Raw genomic sequence first — 24,069 nt, 5'->3', positions numbered from 1 at the left:
AGAGGCGGGAGGATTTCCCAGCCCAGAGTCTCTGACTCTGGACCCCAAAACTACAACTTCAAGCCCCATCAGACCCCCAGGTTTACCCATGGAACATCAGACCTGATGGAAAGGGATTTCAGAGACAGGCCTTCCAGGTAAAATTTTTGGTAAAAACTGGACATTGAAGTCCAGAGGTGGTTCAAGCCATGTCCCAGGACACACACATCATCCAGGCAAAACCTGGGCCCAGGGATCATGACATTTGAAGCATGCTCCCCGGGGTGGCCCTGCCTCTTTTGCCCTAGCAGGCCAATGCCCACGCTCCCAAACTCTGCCCCATCTGCAGGTTCTCGGCACCCCAGTGACTGGAGGTAGCAGAAGGGGGCCAGGCCATTCCCCCACCCAAATTTGATCTCCCTCAGCAGCCAGAGGAAGAGTCCTAAAACATGAACCTGATTGTGTCGCTCTCCAGGTTAAGGCCCTTGAATGGCTCCCTGGCTGGCTGCAAGAAAAGATGGAAGCTCCCTGGAAGGCCACAGGGCCCTTGATCTGCTTACCTCTCCAGCCTTACCCACCGGTAGATACTTCCAGGAGGTCCCCAGATGGGCCCTCTTTCCTGCCTCCAGGCCTCTGCACGTGCTCCTTCCTTTGCCTGAGCGCCTCCCTGTCCTCTGCTTCTCCACATTACTGCCAATGTGACCTCCAGGTCACAGCCTGGATATCAGTTTCTCCTGGCAGCCTTCCCTGCCCCTGTGTCTTGGGCTTCCCTAGACCCTGATCTCCTTGGCAGTGTGTGGGGAAACAGGCAGCACCGTATTCACCTCCACATCACACACATGGCTCAGCACATGGTTCACACACATGGTTCAGGAGTGCTGTGCTCACCACCTCATCACACACATGGCTCAGCACCTGCATACACAGCAGGCAATTCAGTCAATGCTGGAAATGAATGTCTTGGATAGAGGGACTGGACAAGGCACTGGAGATGGCCTAGAGGCCCAGGTCTAGCAGAGCCATCCTGGGGCAAAGGGACCCGTGCCTCTACTGAACACTGGCCCCTGGGGGAAGCCTCGCCTCTGGTCTCAATGTTCAATGTTAGAGCTAAACTCAGAGGCCAGCCAGTGTAGCTGGGGGACAGGAGGGAGCAGTAAACCACTGATTATAGATCTGGTCTATAACTGGGACTGTGCTAAGTGCTCCACACACATCTCATTCAATCCTCCTCAGTGCTAATGTGGAAATTACTATTCCCATTTCAGGGGAGGCAGACAAAGCTCAGAGAGGTCAAGCAATGAGCCAAAGGCCACATTGCAAAGGTGCCTGGAGAATTCTAAGCTAGGCAGGTGAAGGAAGGGGTGGGGAAAACAGACTGCTTCTGTCTGACTCCACTAGTCAAGTTCTCCTCAGTACATCCACTCCCAACCCAGCAAAGCCTTCATTTCCTGAGTCAGGCTCCAGAACCTCAAGCAAGAGCAGTAACTTGTCGAAAGCCCACGGGGTCTCCTGAGCCTTGGTCTAGTGCTGAGGTTACCTTGCCCCCAAGTGGGACTCCCATCACTGAACTGCACCACCCTGCCCCCCCGCCCCCACAGCAGGCTGAACACCCAGCCAGAGTAGCGAGGGAGGATGTGGCATGGATATCCATACCACATTTATACTGGGATTTTCAGCCAAGCATGATGGTATGCCCTGTAATCCCAGCTATTCGGGAGGCTGAGGCGGGAGGACTGCTAGAGGCCAGGAGTTCAAATTCACCATGGGCAACATAGTGAGACCCTGTTTCTATTTAAAGAAAAAAACTCCTTTCTCTTATGGCCTCAGTTTTCCCTTCTGAAAAATAGGTGGAACCACTCTGCCTAGCAGAAACTGAACTTTTTGCAAAAGTATCTTGGAATATTAAAAAAAAAAAAAAAAAAAGGTGGGGGTCGGGGCAGGTCCAGTGGCTTACATCTGTAATCCCAGCACTTTGGGAGGCCAAGATGGGCGAATCACCTGAGATCAGGAGTTCGAGACCAGCCTGGCAACATGGTGAAACCCCGTCTACTAAAAATACAAAAGTTAGCCAGGCATGGTGGTATACATCTGTAATCACAGCTACTCGGGAGGCTGAGGCAGGAGAATCACTTGAACCTAGGAGGCAGAGGTTGCAGTGAGCAGAGATCATGCCAGTGCACTCCAGCCTGGATGATAGAGTGAGACACCGACTCAAAAAAACAAAAAGTCAAAGAAAGGAAAATCATTTAGCCCGGGGCTCTGTGATCCATCCCAGGCTGCAAGTCCTGCCTATGTCTCACCCAGACCCACTCACTCACTCCCCACCTCCCACTCCAGTACAGCCTGCCAGCTCCTGGTACCATTCGTGATAAAGATCCCAGCTCTGTTCCTGTCCCTGACTCAAAACACTTCCCTCCCTCCTCCCTCAGTAACTTTCTAGGACTGACTCTATGAGCTCCCTAAGCTGCAATCACAGAGATTTTTCTCATTCGGGAGGTGACAGGACACAGCAGTGAAGAGTGATTAGCTTTAAGTCAGAATGACCTGGATTCAAACTCCAGCTCTTAGTCTTGGGGAAGTTATGGCATCTCTCAAGGCTCAGTTTCCTCGTCCATAAATAGGGGTGATGACAACAGTGCCCGCCTCTGCGTTAAATGTAATGGTGTAGGTAAAGAACCTGCTCTGCTTCTGGCATTGGAAGGGTGCTTAGTCAATGCTAGCTATACTTGTGTGATAACAGAGTTCACCACTGCTCTAGGGCTGTTCTGGGGAGAAGGGAAGATCCAACTGCGGCAGGTGCCCTGTCCCATCATCTCCGCACCCCCTTACCACTCCAGGCCTGAGCCATTCTAAGAAACAGCAGCTCTAGGGCAAAGAAGCCACACCCCAGCTCCAGCAGCCCCAGCACAAACGTGGAGCCCAGAAAAACAAGCACCCCAGAGACCCGCGGTTCTCCTGCCTCAGCCTCCCAAGTAGCTGGAATTACAGGCGTGCGCCACCACCCCCGGCTCTTCTTTGCATTTTTAGTAGAGATGGGGTTTCACCATGTTGCCCAGGCTGGTCTTGAACTCCTGACCTCAAGTGATCCACCCATCTTGGCTTCCCAAAGTGCTGGGATTACAGACGTAAGCCACTGTGCCCAGCCTAGCTTCATTTTAAGCTTCCAAATTACAGAGTCTCTAACCTGGAAGAAGTTTCCAGGGACCTTGCAGTCTACCTCCCTGCCTCCAGTTATCAAACTACCTTAATGAAAGAGATTTGCTCTCACTGCTTAAAAATCCCCACAACATCCCTAGCCCAAGGATGGCAGCTAGCCATTCCATCAATTACTGATGACTGGCTGGGAAGGCTGTGTTCTGTGTTGAGGAGGATCTGAGGCTCTGTCTTGACTCAGCAGGAAAGAGCACAGTGATGAATCAGTCATGTTTGCTGTGGGCTTGGGAGGGGAAGTGTCAGTACACATTCCCTGTTTGTCATTCCTACTCTGGCATCTCCCTTGACTATAAGCTCCCAGAAAGCAGAGGCTGAGCTTTACTTAACTCTGTGTCCCATATGGTACGAGACACACCGCCTAGCCTACAGTAGGAATTTAGGAAATGTTTGCTCTTGCAATCCTTACCTTTTGCAAGTTCTCCTTGGTATCTAGCTAAAACGCCTCTTGCTGCAGTAGAAGCCTGTTCTTGGAGAATATACTGAGGGGTCCAGCCAAGTTTCCTGTTGTTTGTACACAGCCCCAGCCACTGATCCTCTTCCCTACCACCCTGTGCTTTGAGACATGACAGATTCTCACCGGGGAGGCGGAGTCGGGGGAGCCAGAGGGTAGGGCCGGTCAAACACGTGCAAGTGGTAGGCTGGTGGGGAGTACACAGGCGGTGGCTCTTCATCCGAGCTATCGGGTTCCAAAGTCCTTTCCAAGATCTAAATCAGAGGCAACAGAGAAAGAAATATTAATCATCCCTCCTTGAATTTAAATACCATTTAGACAAAATCAAGTGTGGGAGGGCAGGTATAATAAAGGAACTCTGTGTGTTGCTAGTGGGAGTGTAAATCGATACAATCACCACTTTAGGAAACTGCCTTTTTGAAAAAGCTAAACATAGCTACCTCTGACCCTCCAGTTCTGGCGCACTCCACAGCCATCAAAGTATACGTCCCCAAAAGAATGTTCACAGCAGCATTCTCCCTCCATGTGCAGTTCAAACACAGGCAGAAACAAACACACAGTGGTAAGGGTCAGGGCGATGTGCCCTCTGTGGGGCGGGTAAGGGTGGGAATGGACACCAGGGGCACTCCAGGTTCTGGGGATGATGGCTCTTGAGCTGGTGCTGATAATGTGTTTTATTCACGCTGTGAAACTCCACTGAGCTGCACACGTGTGACTCATGTGCTCCTGTACCCACGCTATTCTTTGATGATAACATCATTCATACCCTCTCTCAAAGTACCTCCACGTCTCTGATGTCACCTTAACCTCGAACAACCTGGTACTGTAGGATATGGCTCATTACCCCATTTGACACAGAAGGAAACTCAGGCCTAGGCTAAGTGACATGGCAAAAGCCACATGCTTTTTAGAACAGAGTCTTCAACTTGGACCACAAGGATCCCTCCCTCAGGCACACTGGCTGCACACTCAGGTTGGACTCTCAGGGTGGAGAGTAGCAAGGGGAGTGCCCAGGATGCCTGCTCTCCTTCCCAAGCCCTTGTATTCTCCAGGAGCCAAGAAGAGGGCCAGGGAGAGGCCAAGGACTGGGCAAAGTCTGGGGTCCTGCTCCACTGACCAACCTAGATTCTTCCCCAGAGGCCCAGAGAGGAGTTTGGGGCAGCTAAACACATGGCTACCTCTGACCCTCCAGTTCTGGCACACTCCACAGACATCAAAGTATATGTTCTCCTGCCTCAGCCTCCCAAGTAGATGGAATTACAGGCGTGCACCATCACCCCTGGCTAATCTTTGTATTTTCAGTAGAGGCGGGGTTTCACCATGTTGACCAGGCTGGTCTTGAACTCCTGACCTCAAGTAATCCACCACAGGAGGCGGCCCCTGACTGGGAGATCCTTCACCACACAGCCCAACCTGGCCTACACCTTCACCTCCCGTTCACTCCCCACAACTCTGTTCCCATCTCCTCCAAGATCAAAGAACATGGGAGGAGCTCAGAGAGGCTGTGACTCTCAGGTGCCCCAGAGCCCCCAGACCTCAAGTGAGTTTGCAGAAGTCACCATAATCATGCTGCCTGTATAAGCCTGGGCTGGGCCAGGCTGCACTGGTATATCTCTGCTCTGAGACCAGCCATGCCCAGCACACACAGCCTCCCAGGGGCACCTGGTGGGTAGGGAGGTGAGCCTGTGCGTGTGAGCACACCTACACACACATACCCACACACACACGCACATGCACACATATGCACACGTGCTCTCTGCAGTGCTCTGCGCATACACAGCTAGCTCAACCCAAGGAGGCCTCGCGCCCTGGAATGCACTGACGTTCTTTTCTTTGAGGCCGAAAGTATTTAAACAGATGCTTTTGCAGGAAAGGAAGAATGTAGCACTTGGCAGGCCACTGCTCTGCTTACCCTAAATTTCCACAAGAAAGGAAAAAAGAGAACACTGTAAGCACTGCTCCTGTTCCCTGGCGAATCTTTGGTGCCTGGCACAGGACAGTGGCCCCGCAAGTACCTGGCTCATTCAGAGAACTTGCTGCTGCTGTCCCCCAGCCGCGACACCCTGTTTCCCAGACCCCTCTGCTCTGAGGCATAGGGCTCTGGGCTGCGGCCTTGAGGCTAGCAGTGCTGGGTCTGGGTGACTGGCCTGGGCTGTTCCCACTGATGTGGGTCGGAGTGAGGTGGCTGAGGAGGGGAGGAGAGCTCAGTAGAAACTGTCCCCTAAAGGAAGCTGCTTGGGGTTTCCTCTGACCGTGGCCAGCGGCAGTCAGCCCCCCAGACTCAGGGCAATCAGGCCTCCCCAGCCACACCAGGAGGCCCCCCCACATAGCTCCTCCGTGCAGCCTCCCAGGGCAGCAAGACCAGACAGACATTCATCAGAGCCTCCTGGAGAGGACTTGGGAAACACAGAGAAGGCAGATGGCCGGCCAGGCAAGCTCCAGAATGCAGGGCCTGAGTCTCAAGGAGAATAACCCCAGCAGCGCCGCTGGTCTCCCCTGGCCTCTCCCTCCCACTGCCACCAGCCACAAAGAGGTTGTTCTTCTGGCTCTAAAGGTGCTGAAATTTTGGGCTTTTCAGCCTTCTGGCTTAACTCATTGTGGGTGATGGATGCCTGCCAGGTGCTCCAGGGGGGCAGGGTGTAGGCCATTTATCTGACAGGAGATATTTCTCCATGGCAAGGATACCCCTCGGGCCAGCCCACCATCCATCAGCCCCCAGAAAGGTTTTTTTTTCCATTCAGCAGTTATTGTCATTCCAGCTGTGGCTCATAAATTTTCCGAAGCACTTTCCGCTGGCTCAGGAGCTGCCTGCCTATGGGCCCAGGCAGAGTTCCAAAGGTGGGGGGTTGGGGAGACTGCCAAGGGAGGGGAGGGGGCTCAATTTGGAAAGCAAGATTCTTAGAAAAACAGAAGTGCACATACAGCAAGGGCCTACTTAGGGGGTGGTGAAGCCTTGCAGAGGTTTATAGGGCTGTGGGGGCCTTGGACAAAGGAGGAAATACTACCCTACCTGCCAGACTGTCAGGGCAAATCAGACTGCAGAAAGGGTCAGAGCTTGCAGAGAGCTTTCTTTCCAGTTCACACTTAAAGCGTATACAGTTGACTCTCGAATAACATGAGTTTGAACTGCATGGGTGCACTTACAGGTAGATTTTCTTCCACCTCCACCACCCCTGAGACAGCAGGACCAACCCCTCCTCTCCTCTCACTCCTCCTCAGCCCACTCAATGTGAGACGATGAGGATGAAGCCCTTTACGATGATCTACTTCTACTTAATGAATAGAAAATATATTTTGTCTTGCTTATGATTTTCTTAACATTTTCTTTTCTCTAGCTTACTTTATTGTAGGAATACAATATATGATACATATGACATACAAAATATATGTTAATCAACTGTTTCTGTTAACAGTAAGACTTGGCCGGGCGCGGTGGCTCAAGCCTGTAATCCCAGCACTTTGGGAGGCCGAGACGGGCGGATCACGAGGTCAGGAGATCGAGACCATCCTGGCTAACATGGTGAAACCCCGTCTCTACTAAAAAATACAAAAAACTAGCTGGGCGCGGTGGCGGGCGCCTGTAGTCCCAGCTACTCAGGAGGCTGAGGCAGGAGAATGTCGTAAACCCGGGAGGCGGAGCTTGCAGTGAGCTGAGATCCGGCCACTGCACTCCAGCCTGGGCAGCAGAGCGAGACTCCGTCTCAAAAAACAAAAAAAAACACACAAAAAAACCCAGTAAGACTTGAGGTCAACAATAGGCTATTAGTAGTCAATTTCTGGGGAAATCAAAAGTTATATTAAAAAGTGAATTTTTGACTGCATGGGGGGATTCACTGCCCCTAACAGCTGCATTGTTCAATGGTCAATTGTATCTGCAGACACACACATACACACGCACACTCTCACTCTCTCTCTCCTTCTTTCTACAAAGAGGATCCATATTTTCCCATACTCCTTCCACCACCTACTCCAAGTAGATGGAAGGAGTGGTCTCCCAAGGAGAGAGACAATGGAAAACTGTACAAAGACAGCAGCAGCGTTTATTCATTCAACAAACACTCCCCAAGTGCTTGCTATGTGCCTGGATCGTCCTGGGTGCTGCAGATGACACAGGTATAAGCCAGATGTCTTTGCCAACAGAGCTTCTCCACCCCCAGGAGAAGTCTCAGCAGCACACACTAAGGAGGAAAAGCAAGGAGACTTCGCCTTGCAGGATGACTGATGGAGAACAGGGACAAGGGTAATAATAACGCCACAGCACAAAGTTTGTGAGGATTAGAAGAGACGACACATCGGGACGGGTGCGGCAGCTCATGCCTGTAATCCCAACACGTTGGGAGGCCGAGGCAGGCAGATCATCTGAGGTCAGGAGTTCAAGACCAGCCTGGCCAACATGGTGAAACCCTGTCTCTACTAAAACTACAAAATTAGCCGAGTGTGGTGGCATATGCCTGTAGTCCCAGCTACTCGGGAGGCTGAGGCAGGAGAATCGCTTGAACCTGGGAGATGGAGGTTGCAGTGAGCTGAGATCGCACCATTGTACTCCAGCCTGGGTGACAGAGGAAAACTCTGTCCCCCGCCACCCAAAAAAAAAAAAGTAGAGATGATACATCTAAAGCACTTAGGATGATGCCTGGCATGGGTCGGGACTCAATAAAGAGTGGAGTTAAATTCCACCTGCTGGGTCCTGGTCTTGTCCATGGCTGCAAGTCCCAGATGGCCCTGTGGACAGCACCCCTCTGATTAACAGGCTCTGTGTGCCTCACCCTTCTGCACCAAGCACCTCAGGCTCTGCTGATACTAGCAGGCCAGATGTCCACTGAACTCGGGTGGGACTCACAACCTCCAGCAGATGGGTACTGATGCAGTACGCAGGTCCCCTCTCTCCAGTCACCTCCCTGGAGAGACTGCTTGGCTATGGCTCACTACTGCTTCCATCAGGCCACAGTCAGAGGGATTTAACTGGCAAGTCTGATTCCTCACTACCTTTCCATGGCTATGCTCCCAGGATACAGCCACACTCTTTTTTCTCAGCGTCAGGGCTTTGTCAACCTCACTGATAGGGTCCTCACTCTAGGACCCTGACAGATGGTCCTGCTGCCAGTTCCCTAGTCAGTCAGACACTATTTCACCTCCCAGCCTCTGCACAAGCTGTTCCCTTTGCCTACACACCCTTCCCCCGGCTTCACTCTTCCTTTGGGTCTCCGCTCAGGGTTTGGGCTTAGCCATCTCTTCCTCTGGGAAGCCACCCCTTTCTGCTGCTTCCACGTCTCCATCGAGCACTTACCACTCTGGCCGTCAGTATGGGACTCGCGCTTCTAGTCCACACTGGACTCTGAGCTCCAGGAGGGCAGAAACCTGGTCTAACGTGGCCACTAGCGGACTCTAGGCCTGGAAGTGGAGTTCAGTATGTTGGGGTGGGGCCCAGGCACCTGCATTTGTAACAAGCACCTTGATTGTGATGCCTCCTGACTCAGGGTCTACTGCCACGTCTCACACACCACTGAGTGGGTGCTCAGTGTTTTTGAATGACTGCATGATTTCTGCCCATAAAATAAGGTCACTGACGGATGGTACTTTTCCCTAGGGGAAGTAAGGCTGCTTGCTAATTAGAACCCAGACAGCGGAGTAACCCAGGTCTTCTTAGAGGTTCCAACGGTGGTTGGAATTACCTGGGCCACGCCCCTACCTCCGGAGGGATGCTGTCCTCCGAGTCGGAGCTGTCCTCATAGACACCGCCGCCGCCGCCACCGCCCTCCAGGTTCATCTGCAGCAGCTGGTCAATGGTGGCGTCCACAGCACCGCTGTTGGCGCGCAGCACGCATTCGATGATGTCGTAATCCATGTTGGGGAACATGGTCTTGAAGTCATCCATGGCCTGGTTGAACTCCAGGCGGCGCACCTGGCGGGCCGGCCGGCTGTTGTTGAGCTCCTGGGGGGAGGCCGCGCCTCCCCCGCCCCCGCGCGCCCCGGCTGTGCCACCCCCGCCGCTGCCGCTGCTGCTCCGGCGGAACAGGCTGGTCATTTTGCGGAGCCTCTTGGAGAAAATGTTTCTAGCCGGCCGCAAAGCCCCTTCCCTGGGGTCTTTCCGCGGTCAGCCACTTGCTTGCTCTGCGGCCTCGGGCGGCTCACTCCAGCGCCTCCTCCGCCCCGGGTGGCCAGGCAGGAATGGGCTGCCGAGGGCTCCGGGTTAGGAGACTACGGGCGCGCGGGGCCCCAGGCGGCCCTCGGAGAGTGGTCCTCGCGGGGCGGTGGCATGCGGGACTGGGCCGTGCTGGGGCTGGGCGGCCGGTCATCCACACCCCCGGGGCATCCTGGCACCAGCTTCACGGATGGTCCCACCTGAAACCGAGGGAGATGGAGTCAGGGCCGAGACTAGCAAAACATGAGCTCAGGCCAAGGGCTATTAAGAAATGAGGGCAGGGAGGCGCGACCCCTACCATGCTCAAGGGAGACTTGCTTCTTCCTCCTGCTTTCTCCCCAGCTTCAATAATGAAATCCCTGCAGTTCTTTACTAGCACAGGACAGCTAGTAAAGAACTGCAAGAGCTTCCTCTGACCCAGGTACCATCCTAAGCGTTCTATGGGGGCCAACTCATGACAGTACTGTTAGGTAGGTACTAGTATCCCCATGCTGCAGATGGAAAAAGTGAGGTATAGATGCTGAGTTAGTGGAGGAGTCAGGATTTGAATCTGGGACATATGGCCCCCAAGCCACTGGTCTCTACCATTACACATACTGCCAAGGACCCCTGAAGAGCTGACTGAGGCAGGAGGGGCTCTTAAAGATGTCCTGCCTCTCTGATCTCTAGTCCCTGTTCTCATCTTCTCACATCACTGCCCCAACGTCGTGGTCCCACCACCAGGGCAGGCATCTTGTGCAGAGCTCCACCAAACCCCAGGGACAGCAGTGATGAGAAACAGGACCCTCCAGTGTCACCGGGAGCTTCTGGCCTGAGAGAGGAAACAGGGTTCCATCCTTGCAGAGCCTCGGGCTGATGGGGAGGCCCAGTTCCCACTCTTGGTAAACTCATGTCAGGTCCTAAAACTCAGTCCGCTCCCCTGAGAAGCACCAGCCCAACAGAGAGATGCAAGGCCATTGTCAGCTCCTGGAATTCATTATCCTCACCCCAATGTCAGGCCGACATGTTTTATTTATATCACAGACACGTTTGTTCTTGTGGAACACTCGGTGTCCCTAAATATTTTTTAAAATCCCAGAAGTTTTTTCTCAAAGTTGTCTTGAGAAACCATATACATCATAAATTCTGTTATCCCCACCACGCCCAGTTCCCCTGCCCCAGCCAATGTGTGTCCCTCAGCCCCCAGGGTCAGCACAGTGTCCTGACAACATGTATGGGTGGAACTGAATATCAAGCACAATGAGCGACCTAAATCTGCCACAGAAAACTGCCTGGCCCACTCAAACCTACGCATGTAAACCACTGCCAAGGTTGCATTTCTGTTAGCACAGACCACTGGGAAGAGAGTGTGCCTAAAAACACCAACTCTGACTTTTTCATGCCTGCTCCAAGCCTTACAGTAATTTCATTAATTGTAGAAAAGTGGCAGATTTTAAGAGACCATTCCATCAAATAATATTCTTGAGTTTGATGAAACAAGTGCAAACTTGTCTTCACTTTTCTAGGACTTGGAGTCACAATCTTAACAGCTGATATAGAAATGTTCTTTTTTTTTTTTTTTAGTCTCCCTTTGTCGCCCAGGCTGGACTGCAGTGGTGCAATCTTGGTTCACTGCAACCTCTGCCTCCCAGGTTCAAGAAATTCTCCTGTCTCAGCCTCTCAAGTAGCTAGGACTGTAAGTGCACGCCACCATACCCGGCCTTTTTTTTTTTTTTTTTTTTTTAAATGTGTGTGTGTATTTTTAATAGAGATGGGGTTTTGCCATGTTGGTCAGGATGTTCTCAAACTCGACCTGAAGTGATCTGCCCACCTTGGTCTCCCAAAGTGCTGGGATTACAGGCATGAGCCTCAACGCCTGGCCAAGATGTTTTCGTGAGCACATCAACCCCTGAGAAAACCTACTCACACTCTGGTGTGTCTACATCTCAATTTTTCATTTTTTCTTTTCTTTTTTTTTTTTTTTTGAGATGGAGTCTGGCTCCAGCCCAGGCCGGAGTGCAGTGGCGCGATCTTGGCTCACCGCAACCTCCACCTTCAAGGTTCAAGCAATTCTCCCACCTCAGCCTCCTAAGTAGCTGGGACTACAGGCATGCGCCACCATACCTGGGGCTAATTTTTGTATTTTTAATGGAGATGGGGTTTCACCACGTTGGCCACGCTGGTCTCAACCTCCTGGCCTCAAGTGATCCACCTGCCTCGGCCTCCCAAAGTGCTGGGATTACAGGCATGAGCCACTGCGCCTGGCATTATTTTTTTTTGGCATATATCACCATAAATGAATTTATTTTACTAATGTAATCAAACCATAAATTCTATGCAACTAGTTTTTTCCACATAAGATATTGTGGCCATCTTCCCATGTCAGAATATGTAGGGCTACGCCATCATTTTTAGTGTCTGAATAGTATTCTGTTGACTGAGTGAAGCATGATTTATTATCCAACTCCCTCTACCCCATTTCTTCCCACATGAGCAAGTCAGAGCCCAGAGGGGCCAAAGTCATTTCACAAGGAGACACCTCAAATGATCAGTCCAAGACAGTTTTGCTGTGAGAAGGAACACAGGAAGGTAGCCAAGTATGACATGGTTTCCCATAGCTGGCTTTAGACACCCCAACACCCCCACACCCACATCTCCCACCAACCCACATACATCAGAAGAGTATGCAGCTTCGCCTCAGCCAAAATGCCCTCCCAGGCAGGGCTCCACCCTGACCACTGCCTTTGTCCTGGGCTCTGGGGACCTGCCCTCAAGTCTCTAACACAGACCTCAGGGCCAGGAGGCCCCAGAAGCTGATGCCTTGGGCTACTGTCTGCTGCCCTAGTGTCATCACACACAGGGGTCAGTGACTTGTGTTAAGGCCTTCTGGAGTAAAACCATCAATCATCTCCCTGCCCCTCCGGTAATTTACTGAGAGAGATGGAGGGACCTGGCTCTCACTCTGCCAAAGGCAATCCCTCAGAGAAAGATGACCTGGGTCACGCTCAGGGGAGGAAAAAGGAAGATGGCAAGACCTACATTTTCCCCATTAGCAGCCCTCTGGACAGCTCCCTCGGGTTCTGGGCCTCTCTGAGTGTTGAGAAGCTCCAGAAGCCACTTATAGGAAGCGCACACCGGTTCAGACAGGGCTGCAGGTCCCCGTCCGCACTCCCCAGCTGTGGGGCCTCAGGCAAGTCTCCCATCCTCTCCATGGCCCTATGTCCTCATCTCGATGCACCCCTTAGGGGGTTTCAATGGGAATGAAATAAGATAATCCTCAGCACACTGCCTAGAAGGTGGCATTCGAGTTATCACTGCCCCAGGAGGCTGGTAGAGAGCCAGGAGCAGTGGGTAAACTGGCCAAGCGCCCCCGCAGGGGGATGGGGTAGGGAAATTCTAGGGGAGTTTTCCCCAGCACCTGGATGTCAATCCCTGGAACTCTTTCAGGCCTCTGGAAGGAAATATCGATCCTCACGGCCCCGGGGGAGGCTGGGCTGGCCTGGACAACTGGAGACACAGCAGCTCGTGCAGCCGCTTCCATTTGGCCCAGGTGCAAAGCATTGAAAGCATCCTTGTGGGGACCACAAAATGCAAAGGACTGACAACTCCAGCCCGGGCCCACACCCCGCCTCACATTACAGGTGAAGAGCCTGAGACCCAAGTCTAGGAGGGAGTTGCCTGAGGACACACAGTGAGTAAAGGCAAAGTCTAGACTTTTCTATTAAAGGGTGGTTCTGTAGATGAGGAGAGTGGCTCAGAAACAGTAATGGGAAACATTTTGATTTACAGAAGCACCATTTCCACAAGACTTTATAAGGTCTGAGACTCCCAGGCTGCCTATAGAACCAGGTGGACTATAGAGGTTCCCAATTCTCAGAGCACTTTCCCTTTCTCCCCCTGGCTAAGCTCAGGGCAGAGTCTGAGGCCATGGCTGTGGTGTGCCTGGGAGCAGGGTCAGCGTTGTCCCTGCCAGGCTGCTTTTTGCAACTAGCACTGCTCAAATGAAAAGCAGTTTAAAATACCTGAAAGGACTGAGGCAAGTAGGCGACAGGTTTATGAGCTTGTGCCACGTGCTTTCACATTTAATCTTTACCACAACTCCATGAGACAGGTGTTGCTGCCTCCATTTCATAGCTGTGGGAACCACTTCAGAGAGGTTAGGTAAATTGCCCAAAGTCACACAGCCAGTATGTGGAGAGGCCAGAATTAGGAACCCACTTCCTAAGAGGCAAAAAATGTCAAGTAAGGCTCACAGGGCTATGAGCCAAGGAGCATAAGAAATTCAGCCATGTGTGCCCCAGGTTCAGGAGACTGGGCATAGCCCAGAGGACACTTCGGCAGAGGAAACATGACCCAGACAGCGTGGTAGCAAGGTCTCTTGGCTCTGCTCCAGAGCTGGATCTGTGACCTTGGAGAAACCATACTACCTCTCAGAACCCCAGCTGCTGAGCACTGGTAGGGAAACAGAGGGAGATAACCCCTGACTGGCTTCTGAAAAAGGAAGCAAACAACCCACGGGGCTTATCAGACCTCTCGGAAGCTGACTCAAAGGCTCCCCCGAACTCCTGGTTGTGGATGACCTGGGGCCTGGGAAGCAGAAACCCCACACCTGTCCTCCTCCAGGTCCCAGGGAGCCAGGATCAGAGTGGCTCTCCACCTCCCCTGTAAAGGAATCCAGGCCTGGCAGGGGCGGCAAACAGCCAACCTCCTCTCCTAGCATGAGCACGCAGCCAAGGCCTGAGTCACTCCCGGCTTGGCCCACAGAGGTGGGCAAGCTGCCCCAGTGCAGTTCATCTGGCCTTGCCCAAGGTCATCCCAGCCAGCCTCCTGCCTGGTGCATCAAGGCCAGTGACGGTCTGCATGGGGGCTGTGAGAGCCAGGGAGCCAGAGCCCTGGGTGCACTTTCTGACCCTAGTAAGGCTGTGTGACTTGGGGAAATTGTTTCATTTCTTTGAACCTCAGCTACCTCATTTGTAGACATAGGGATAGCACCTCCTTGGAAGGAGTATTAATAGAACGTACATGGGTACCTGGAGCATAATAAGCACCCAATGAGACAGGCTGCTGTGGCTTCGGGCACAGGCCTGGGACCTTTTCCTGGGGTAGACTCACTCCCTGAGCAATCTCATCCAGCCCACAGCTTGGAATACCATGTGCATACTGAACACTGGCTCTCATGTGCTCTAGCCTCTCCTGTGGGCACTCCCCTCAACCCCACACTCATACAGCCTTCCTGCTGCCTCCACTTGGACACCCAACAGCAGCTCCAACAACATGGATCCATCCGACCTGTGATTCCCTCCAACCCCAACCTGTTCCTCCCCTGCCTTCTCCATCTCTGTTAATGGCAACTCTCCCTGGCTTTGGCCAAAACCTTTGGAGCCATCTTGGAGTGCTCTCATTCTCTTACACTCTGTGTCCAATCTATGGCAAAGCCTGTCTTCCCCTTCTTCCAAATGATTTCTGAATCTGGCCACTCCTCACCACCTCCACAGCTACCACGCCCTCCCTAGCTCCCTGCCTCCCACTTGCCAGCCTAGAGACCCCTCATCGCAGGGGTCATGCCCTTCCTCTGCTCCACACCTCCCAGTGGTTCCCATGTCCCCAGAATACCCAGAGTTTTACTGTGGCCAACCCACATGGTCCTGCCCATGACACCTTTTGACCCTGCTGTCAAATATGCATGCACACATATGGAGAGAGCCTCACTCTCGGCAGTTACCTGGATCCTTGCTAGTCCACCAATGAGCCAGGCACACTCCCACCCAGGGGCCTCTGAACTTACTTTTTCCACCACCTGCTATGTTCTGCTCCCACGTATCTGCACGGCTCCCTTCCTTCTGGTCCCTACTCAACCATCACCTTGAGTGGGGACCAAAGAGGCAAGTCCACCCCCCAACATCCCAGTGTTCCTAACCCTTTAGGCTTACCTGTCCTGTTCATGAAACAGACCACCATGGATATTATACATTTGTCACTGATATCTTCTCCATTAGAATGTAAGCTCCGGCCGGGCGCGGTGGCTCAAGCCTGTAATCCCAGCACTTTGGGAGGCCGAGACGGGCGGATCACGAGGTCAGGAGATCGAGACCATCCTGGCTAACACAGTGAAACCCCGTCTCTACTAAAAATACAAAAAACTAGCCGGGCGAGGTGGCGGGCGCCTGTAGTCCCCGCTACTCGGGAGGCTGAGGCAGGAGAATGGCGTAAACCCGGGAGGCGGAGCTTGCAGTGAGCTGAGATCCGGCCTCTGCACTCCAGCCCGGGTGACAGAGCAAGACTCCGTCTCAAAAAAAAAAAAAAAAAAAAAAAGAATGTAAGCTCCATGAGGGCAGGGGCTTTGCCATACTCACTGTGGTATCCCCAGTGCCCGAATTGGTGCCTGGCATGGTCAATAGGTATTTATTAGGCGAATGAGTAAAGAAGGGAAGGAAAGATGGAGGAGTGCAATAACTGTGCATTTCCCTCCCTTCCCTTCCTCCTCTGGCTCACAGCAATGGTGGGCGGGGGGCTTTTCAGTTTCCAAAGCCCTCTCTCCCCCACACATTCATTTACTCCTCACAACAAACCTATAAGATATATAAGGAAATGTGTTATTATCTCACTTCAGAGACAAGGGGTCTGGGGCCAAGGCAGCCCAGTGACATGGACACAAGGCTGATGGCAGGCTGCCCCTTTCCAAGCCAATGCCAGCACCGGGGGCAGGAGGTCGACCCCCTCCTAGATCTGACTTGACCTTCCATTCTGCCCCCCAAGAGGATCAGGGCCCAACCCTGAAAGGTGGGAGTTAGAACAGGAAGCCACAGGTCCCAACGGCCAGCACCTTCCTGTGCCCCACCCAGAGGTCACTCTTCTGGAAGGAGGGTAGGACTCCTCAGACCAGCTCTGTCTCTGCACACCCCAGCCTCCCTCCTCTGAAAATCACCAAGGAGCAGACCCTGTGTCCATCTGTGATTGTCGTGATGCCTACCTGCAGAGGGATTTGCTTCTTGCCTAAGATCTGGGCCCAGCCCAGTGGCACTGCCAAGCCAGGCCACTAGGTGGTGTCCCAGAACTCAGGCCTGGGCAGCTCCCAGGGAAAGGGCCAGAGTGGCTTTTCTCTCAGAACCCAAGAATGTGCCCCACCCCCACCCTTGGACTGATTAAAAGGGAGAAGAACTACCCAATTGCCTCAGGCGTCTTAGTACCCAAGACCTGCAGAGTTGTCAAATCGTTTAGTCCTAGGCGGGAGATCTGTGGCACATGTGCCACCACCTTCTAGCCCTCGTCCTTGGCAGACATCACTAATCCATCCAGGTATTACTGTCCTACAGAACCCACACAACCTCAGAACCCTCTGCAACACGGCCTCTGCACAAGTCACGACCAAGTGATTAGAATTGGCATGCAAGACAACCCACTTGCCAGCGCTCTCATTTCCCGTATGGGGAGACGCAGCCCAGGCTCACTGTCTCATTAGGAATCCAGGCTGCAAAAGCCAGTGGGGCCAGAATGAGGTCATATGACCCTGGGAGGCTTGTGTAACCATGCTTGAGTCCTGCGGAAACCTCAAGTGGGTAATGGCAGAGGCTGCTGGGCTGGGGCAGCTGCATCCTCGGCCAATTGTCACCTCAGAGCGGGTGGGGTGCAGGGAAATCTGCCTGAGCTTCTTGGCTTCAGAGCTGAAGAGGCCCCAAAAGGGGGTGAAAGGAAGGGGAGAGGAGAGCAAGAGACAGATAGAGGCTCTCAGGGTGCGTGCGTGCGTGCGTGTGTGTGTGTGTGTCAGGCAGCCCTGACAGAGACGCCTTGTCCTCCTGCCCCTGCACAGGCTTGTTTTCTTCCCAAGCTATTAATGTCGCTGCAGCTTCAAAAGCTGAGTGACCTTTAAATGCTGAGCCTCCTGCTCCTGCCCAAGGCTCGGAAAAGGCTTAATGGAAACTCGACCCAAATGGCCACAGCTGCTGGGGCTGCAACAAAGCCAGCCTCATTCCCGAGGCTCCCAGAGCTGCTGGGCAGCCACACCTGTGCCCGCCCCCAGACAGCCAGGAAGGGCAAAGAGGACCCTCGGGCACAGCCATTGGAGAAAAGAGACTGCTGGACCTTAGGGGAGGAGGAGGAGGAGCAGGGGAGAGACAGACAATGCTGTCATGCGCTGCTGTGTGACCTTGGGTACTTCTCTGGACCACTGATCTCTTCTACATCTGTAAAACATGAGAATTTGGCAGAGTGTGGTGGCTCATGCCTGTAATCCCAGCACTTTGGGAGGCCAAGGCAGGTGAATCAGGAGATCAGGAGTTCAAGACCAGCCTGACCAAAATGGTGAAACACCATCTCTACTAAAAATACAAAAATTAGCCAGGCATGGTGCTAGGCACCTGTGATTCCAGCTACTTGGGAGGCTGAGGCAGAGAACTGCTTGAACCCAGGAGGTGGAGGTTGCAGTGAGCCAAGATCATGCCACTGCATTCTAGCCTGGGTGACAGAGCAAGACTTCGTCTCAAAAACAAAACAAAACCAAACCATGAGGATTCGATGAAAGGACTCCTCAAGCTCTTTGCCAGCAAGAAGCCCCACTGTCACCCAGAGAAACACGACACCTGGTTTCTATGCCCACCCAGGAGGGTTGCCGGCAGGGGTGAGGCTAGGGGCAGCCCCTGCCTTCCAAAGGCTACCCCATGAGCTGTGCAGGCTGGGCATGGCATGACGCCTTGGCCACCCCCACCCCTATCACTTAGATCTGTAAGGGTGGGGCATTCCTTTAAGATTTGTTTTTAACCTTTAAAAATCAGAAGAAAGGCCAGGCTTGGTGGCTTATGCCTGTCATCCCAGCACTTTGAGAGGCCGAGGTGGGCAGATCATCTGAGGTCAGGAGTTCGAGACCAGCCTGGCCAACATGGTAAAACCCCATCTCTACTGAAAATACAAAAATTAGCCTGGTGTGGTGGTGCGTACCTGTAATCCCAGCTACTTGGGAGGCTGAGGCACAAGAATCACTTGAACCAGGAGGCGGAGGTTGCAGTGAGCCAAGGTCACACCACTGTACACCATCCTGGGCAACAGAGTGAGACTCTGTCTCAAAAAAAAAAAAAAAAAAAGATTAAAAAAAGACCTTTTCTTTTCTAATTTTTCTCTCTCCTGCCTCAACACTTGTGGCCATGTCTGTAGCCAATGGGAGATGTGGGGCAGGGACGAGGGCAAGAGGTTTCAGAGGAGGTGAATGAGGTCCCTCATGGACAAATTGGTCCCAGAGCCTCAGTTCTAAGGATATCATCATTCATCTCTGCTCCTGAGGCCCAAATATCAGGCGTGGCTGCCACAAAAGGCACCATTAAGAAGCCAACACTGCCTTCCAGTGAAAAAGATCCAAGATGAGGCTCCTCAGCAGAGAAACATGTTATTTGTTTGGTTCATCTTAGCAAGATAATGGTCATAACAGTCATAATGAGAATAGATAACACTTATTGCCTTCTTCCTTATATGCTAGCCACGACTCGAAGTGCCTTATTGCATGTTAACTCTCTTCATCCTCTCTACAGCTCTATGAGGTGCATATTACTACTGCTGTTTCCACTTTATAGTAGAAAAATGAGGTGTAGAAGAGTTGAGTAACTTGTTCAAGGTCACACAGCTAAGCGGCCAAGCTGAAATTTGAACCCAGAAGGTCCGATTCCAGATTTCACGCTCTGTATCCACTGGGCTTGATCACCATTCCATACTTCCTAGAGCCAAGCACAGAGCTGGGCACACAGCAAGAACCCAATAACTGGGAGTTAAATTGAATTCTAAAGGGCAGGGTTGCCCCTGGAGAGGCTGGGGGTGCCTGGGTGCCGCTGGAGCTATAAGGGATGGTGCTTATGTCCAGGAAGCAAGGGAGAAGACAACACTGTGGCAGTTTCCTCACAAACACTTTTTCCCACCCTACTGAAGTTGTCAAGTTGCCTGAGCAACCAACTGTTTTCCACCACAACCTGGACTGGCTGGGGACTATCTCCACAACAGTCCCTCTCTCCATAAACAAAAGCCACCAGCTCAGCCAAGATATTCGACTCAGGTGCCTGGGAGGAGATCAAACCTCAGTGGATGAGGGGGGTTACTTTCCCCCCTGCCCCCCCCCACAGGTGCCACAGCTCTAGGGGACCCCACTGGGCTAGCAGGAACATGCGCGTTCATGCTACCAAGTCAAAGGGCCCATGCTGGAGGAAGGAGGCCACCAGTAACTCAGGTGCACGGCCAAGGAAGCTGGGCTGGCTCCAGGCATGAGCTCATACTGGACCAGGCCCAGCTTCTTGGGAAAAGGGGTCAGCTGCTCCTCCCTGGGCTTCTCCTATAGGCAGTCAGGCTGAAGTCCTCCAACAGGCTGAGGTCTGGACAGCAGCAGGAGACACCTCTGGGCCCCCGGGACAGGCAGCAATCAATGCCCCACAATGTAGCATCTGAACATGCCCAGGTAATCCAGGCCAAGGAACCCATGATTAGAAAGGAGTGCTCGGGATGGGCAGAGGAGGGTCCTGCAAACAGAACTCCCAACCCCTGCCCCTACCCTCCACACTAAGGCACACTTTGCACCGACCTACTGATTCAGGAATTCCACTTCTATGAAATTTACCTACAGATGATATGTTTGCAACTGTGTATGTGCATAAGGATATTCCTTGTAAGTGTAACAGCAGAAGACTGGAAACACTCTACAAGTCTACCCAGTAGCAGGCTGATGAAAATATGATACATTATCAGCATCCTCCTCTCTATATATAATGCTATTCAATAACAAACAAAAATGAGGGATTTCAATATGCCTCCTTAGCCCAAGACCTAAGGGAACAATGCAAGGTACAAAGCAATGAGTATAGTCACTCTACTATAGTGCATTATGGGGTGTGTGTGTGTGTGTGTGTGTGTGTGTGTGTGTGTGTGTATGAACTCTGAAAGGATTCACAAGAAACTTACATGTTTCCCCTGGGGAGAACTGGGTCATAAGAGATAGATCAGGGAAACTTTTCCACTATAGATTCCTATATACCTTTAAAATTTTGATTGATACTCATTTATTAATTTAAAAATAAAATATGCAAATAATCCATTATTATTGGATTACTGAGAACATTAATAGCATTGCCAGTGATTATTATATCTTTTGCTTTTTTTTTTTTTTTTTTTTTTTGATATGGAGTCTCTCTCTGTCATCCAGGCTGGAGTGCAGTGGCGTGATCTCAGCTCACTGCAACCTCTGCCTCCCAGGTTCAAGTGATTCTCCTGCCTCAGCCTCCAGAGTAACTGAGACTACAGACACGTGCCACCATGCCAAACTAATTTTTTGTATTTTTAGTAAAGACGGGGTTTCACCATGTTGGCCAGACTAGTCTCGAACTCCTGATCTCAGATGATCCACCTGCCTAGGCCTCCCAAAGTGCTGGGATTACAGGTGTGAGCCACCGCACCCAGTCATGTCTTTTGCATATTCTATTATCTACAACAGACATAAGTTACTATTTAATAATAATTACAGCAAACATCTATGAGCACTTGCTAGGTGCGTGTATTTTCTATACACTTGGCATGCATTATCTCATCGAATCCCCACAGTACAGCATCCACTTCACAGAAAAGAAAACTAAGGCTCAGAGAGATTAAATAACTTACACAAGGTCACACAGTCAGTGGCAGAGCCAGATTTGGAATCCAAACAGTCTGGCCCCGGAGTCCACAATCTGCTTAACTTCCAACCTATAGTGTCTCTAATTAAAAGTTTTTCTAGAATGTCTTTACTCTCTAATTGAAACAAAATTTTTAAAAGCCTGAATTATGGCCAGGTGCAGTAGCTCACACACCTGTAACCCCAGCACTTTGGGAAGCTCAGGCAGGTGGATCACGAGGTCAGGAGTTCGAGACCAGCCTGGCCAATGTTGTGAAACCCCATCTCTACTAAAAATACAAAAAATTAGCTGGGTGTGGTGGCAGGGGCCTGTAATCCCAGCTACTTGGGAGGCTGAAGCAGGAGAATCACTCAAATCCAGGAGGCAGAGGTTGCAATGAGCCGAGATTGCACCACTGCACTCCAGCCTGGGCGACAGTGCAAGACTAGGTCTAAAAAAAAAAAAAAAACTGAATTATGGTAGAAAAAATCTTAAGGAAGCAAACCCCAGAGGCTCCAGGGCTTTAAACCTTTTCAATCCTAAGAATCCCAACCCAATCTTTCCTGCTCTGATCATTTAGGCAGGCTTTCTCCAGTCACCGCACCCCCGTGGGGCACCCTCCAACCTTGGTCAGGGACCCACCTGCCTCCTGCTGGGGATGCAGGGAAGGAATGAGGGTTGAGTGGGCAAAGTGCTGACTCATAGCATAGCTGTTTCAGAGGTAGAACCATGGTGTGGAGGGACTGTTGGGGCACAGCAGGGCTGGGGGTCTGGCCAGGAAACTCCTGGTGGAGGGGAAACCACAAGTTGATGTTTACTGGTGCTATGTCTGGGGTAGGAAGCCATGGAGCTGAGTGGTGAGGAGTGGGGCTTTAGCCTGAGTGGTCGGGAGTTGGGCAGTCCTCTGTTTACCTCCTGATCCTGCAGCTTACTGGGCAAGCAGGATTGCTCTGAGCATATTTCCTTATCTGTAATATGGGGATACCTATACCTTCTCAGATGGGGCTCCTGCAGGGGATTCACTGTGGTGGCATGCACAGCACCTCACAAGGGAAGCTGTCAGTCAGGGGCAGCTATTGGTAAGACTCTATGAGCACGGGCCATAGCACCCCAAGGCCATATAGTTCCAAGGGGCTGAGTCTCGAGTCTGGCCCAGACGTCTGGCCTGGGAATATGACCTTGAGTCCAGCCCTGAAGGGAGCGAATGTGCAGCCTAAAGGCCTCCCTACTCAGGGACCTCTACAACCTCCGGCTGGGAGAGCTCAGGGACCCTAAGGGAAGAGCAGGGAGCTGGGCCAGCAGCCAATACCCTGCCCTCCAGCTAAGCTTCCAAGGGTAGGAGAAGTGATTGGAATAATGCAGGGTGCCCACTCCTACCCAGGGGAAGGAGGTGGCTTGGAACTGCCCCCCAGGGGAGGGGCTCCATGGGCCCTGGGCAGCAGGAGCACAGGCAGAGCGGCCCTCTCAGAAATGCCTTCTCTGGCAGCTGAGGAATGCAGGCCCAGGGCAGAGGAACAGAGGCTGGGAGGGAGGGGTGGCTGGCCCAGGGCTGAGCTTCAGAAGAGCAGGCAGCAGCTGCGGCTGGGAGGCTGCCCGCCTCAGGCAGCCGGGACACCATCAGAAATTCCACCCAGAGTGAGAAGGGCCCAGCCCAGACAGCAGATGGGATAGTTTAGAGCCACTTACTGCTGGGCCAACTACACCCCCCAACCACAGACTGCTCCCTCTGCCCGGCCTCGGCCCCTGCTCTGCCTGTGTAGCAGCAGAGCTCCCCTTGCACAGTCAGGAGCGCCCAGATGCCAGCTGCCTAGGTCCCCTCTCCTGCCCATCCGCACACCCACGTGCCCACACATATACTCTGGAGCTGCCACGGTTAGGGAGGCAGGAGAAACCTCATGTTCTCACTTCCAGATGGTGCATGTTGCCAAAGGTCACAGAGCCCAGTGGCTGCAGCACTGGGATTCGAACCCAGATCGTGAGACTCCTGGCCAGTGCTCTCTCCTTGTATGGGCACACACAGCAACACATGCCAGCACACAGCTCCCATGCATGTGCTCACAGGCTCCCACTCATTGCCACACACACCAGCTCCCTCAACCCCATTCACTTGCACAGTGCCACATGCTCCTCCCAGGCCCTCGCAGCCAGAGGACACAGACACCGCTTTAGGGTTTTTCTTGAACCGTCCCACACAGCCCAGGCACTCAATGTACTACTCCCCTCTTCACCCAACTCTGAAGCTAAAATTACAGTCACTCTTCTATACGCACTCACTAGTGTGCACTGACAGCACCCTCAGCCCTCCCACAGCCCACCCTCCAAGCCACCCCCTTCATTAGGCCAATAGCAGGGCCAGATGAGGCCTTGGGATCCCTCTCTTCCCCCATCTGCACCCAGAATGGATTTTACAGCATTGGTAAGGTCAGGCTGACCTGACTGGCAGCAAAACTGGCCAGAACCAGGAAGTGGCACACCCTGGCCAAGACACCAGCTTCCTGGTTCCCTGCAGGCCCAGCTCCTAGAAGGCAGCGCAGGGAAGGACTTCAGGCCAGCTGGGGCTGGTAACCTCGGCCCCAAATCTAACAATCAGGGGAAGGGAACAAGAGCTCTTAGGGGTCCCATAACCAGCCTCCTTTGCCTCCCGAGGGTCTCAATCTCTACTTCTAGAAAATGGAGAGAAACAGTCCCTGTTT

The 24,069-nt window shown here is 52.5% G+C and overlaps 1 protein-coding gene across 4 annotated transcripts in view; it reads right to left on the bottom strand.

Annotated features, from left to right (window-relative positions):
• CUEDC1 (CUE domain containing 1) overlaps window positions 1-24,069 on the bottom strand; it is a 94,433-nt gene that overhangs the window by 14,335 nt on the left and 56,029 nt on the right. For all 4 annotated transcript variants that reach the window (XM_008011345.3, XM_073004907.1, XM_008011342.3 and 1 more), the window contains 2 exons: window positions 9,333-9,985; window positions 3,770-3,897 (listed from right to left, as the gene is read on the bottom strand). In XM_008011345.3, coding sequence (XP_008009536.3) covers window positions 3,770-3,897; window positions 9,333-9,668 — 464 coding nt within the window. In that variant the 5' untranslated portion in view covers window positions 9,669-9,985. Of the gene's footprint in view, window positions 1-3,769; window positions 3,898-9,332; window positions 9,986-24,069 lie in introns of those variants that run through there.

The sequence above is a fragment of the Chlorocebus sabaeus genome, chromosome 16, assembly GCF_047675955.1.
Source record: "Chlorocebus sabaeus isolate Y175 chromosome 16, mChlSab1.0.hap1, whole genome shotgun sequence".
NCBI classification, from domain to species: Eukaryota; Metazoa; Chordata; class Mammalia; order Primates; family Cercopithecidae; genus Chlorocebus; species Chlorocebus sabaeus.
This window is presented reverse-complemented; position numbering and strand designations above follow the sequence as displayed.